This window comes from Pteropus medius, unplaced genomic scaffold (assembly GCF_902729225.1).
Source record: "Pteropus medius unplaced genomic scaffold, Ma_sr-lr_union100, whole genome shotgun sequence".
NCBI lineage: Eukaryota > Metazoa > Chordata > Mammalia > Chiroptera > Pteropodidae > Pteropus > Pteropus medius.
The window spans coordinates 177,019-178,398 of NW_024343580.1; the positions used below are offsets into that span (position 1 = coordinate 177,019).

The 1,380-nt window shown below is 62.4% G+C and overlaps 1 protein-coding gene across 1 annotated transcript in view; it reads right to left on the bottom strand.

Moving 5' to 3' along the window:
• Positions 1-1,380, bottom strand: part of COL5A1 (collagen type V alpha 1 chain) — a 139,611-nt gene that overhangs the window by 9,370 nt on the left and 128,861 nt on the right. Inside the window, exon 52 of the mRNA XM_039867607.1 lies at positions 530-709. Within this exon, the coding sequence (XP_039723541.1) occupies positions 530-709 (180 nt within the window). The remainder of the gene's footprint in view (positions 1-529; positions 710-1,380) is intronic.

Genomic DNA, 1,380 nt, shown 5'->3' on the forward strand with positions numbered 1-1,380 from the left:
CATGCCACCCACACGCCTGTCTGCACACACACACATCGCCCACAGGCCTGTCTATACACACTGTTAAGTTGACACTCACAAAATCTCAGTGGATCAGAACCTCACTAACCAAAGTTCTCCGCTGAACCGACCATGGTCTGGCTGCACTCAGAGAGCAGCGGATGCCAGAATCCAGGCCCACACCCGCCCCTAACGGTGCGCTGGGGTCACTTTTGCCCCCAAGGTCCTCCCGTGGGTTTCAGATTGGTCGGAGACATTGAAGCGGGAGTAGACCAAGCAGCGGCTGAAACCCCAGCACTGGGGTGGTGGGAGAAACGCCCACGAGCCCCGATCCCTCCACTTCCGGGACCCCTCCCCCATCACCGAGAATGCTTCTGCAAGCAACTTAAGGGCTCCTCCTTGGGAAAAGCCTCGATCGAGTACCTGGCAGGCCTCCAGTTTCCATCTCTACAGCTGCGCGCGTGAGGACTGAGCCCTCGGCCCAGCTCCGCCGTGTCGGGGAGGCAGGGGCGGGCGGCGGGCCACTTACCCCCTCGGACTTCTTGTCGGGGAAGACGCATGTGGCCCCTCCAGCTGTGAAGTTGCAGTAAACTTTGAAGGAGTCCCGGGAGCAGCCTTGGTTCGGGTCCACCCAGTATTCACCTGGATGGGGGCGGGGGGCACGTGAGGACAGCGCCCTGGATGGTTCCAGAAGCAGCTGCACCATTTCCGTTCAGCAGCTAAACACGCGCCGGGCTCACACGCCACCAGCACGGGCCTCCCGGGGTCTGTGTGCTGCGGTCTGCTTTTCCTGCTGGGCCCCAAAGACGAGGGGGCAGACTCATCCCCAGAGCACGACTGGACGCAGGTGTGCGGGGCGCGTGCCTGGGGGCAGGGGAGGCGGGCCCCCGTGTGCGGTGGTGGCGGGTGGAAATGCTCATGCTCCCATGAACGCTTGGGAGCCCGCGAGCTGGGGTCAGAGTTGACTGGACCACGGCCCCGCAGGTCTTGTGGGAGACATGGGCAGACAGCGCTGGGCTGACACGGTGAGAACGGAGTGGTCTGTGACTTCATGACACTTTGGAGTTTACACGGTGCGTTTGTTTCAAGCACGGCGTCCGATTCCGACGTTAACGCCAGCGCTAACCCTGACGCAGATACCCTGACAGCAGCAGCCGCGGCCGCCACGTGCCGCAGGGCTGGCTCGCTGTGCCCGGCCGAACGCATTTGCACATCGCCTCATCTCACTGTTCTTTGCTGTGTCAACGCCCCCATTGGACACACGGGGTGCACAAGACGCAGAGCAGAGCAAGCTGCCTGCGAGACGCTAAGCCTAGACTGGAACCTGGAGGACCCCAAAGTCTCGCACACTTTCCCCAGCCTCCCAGGATGTCCCAGTGT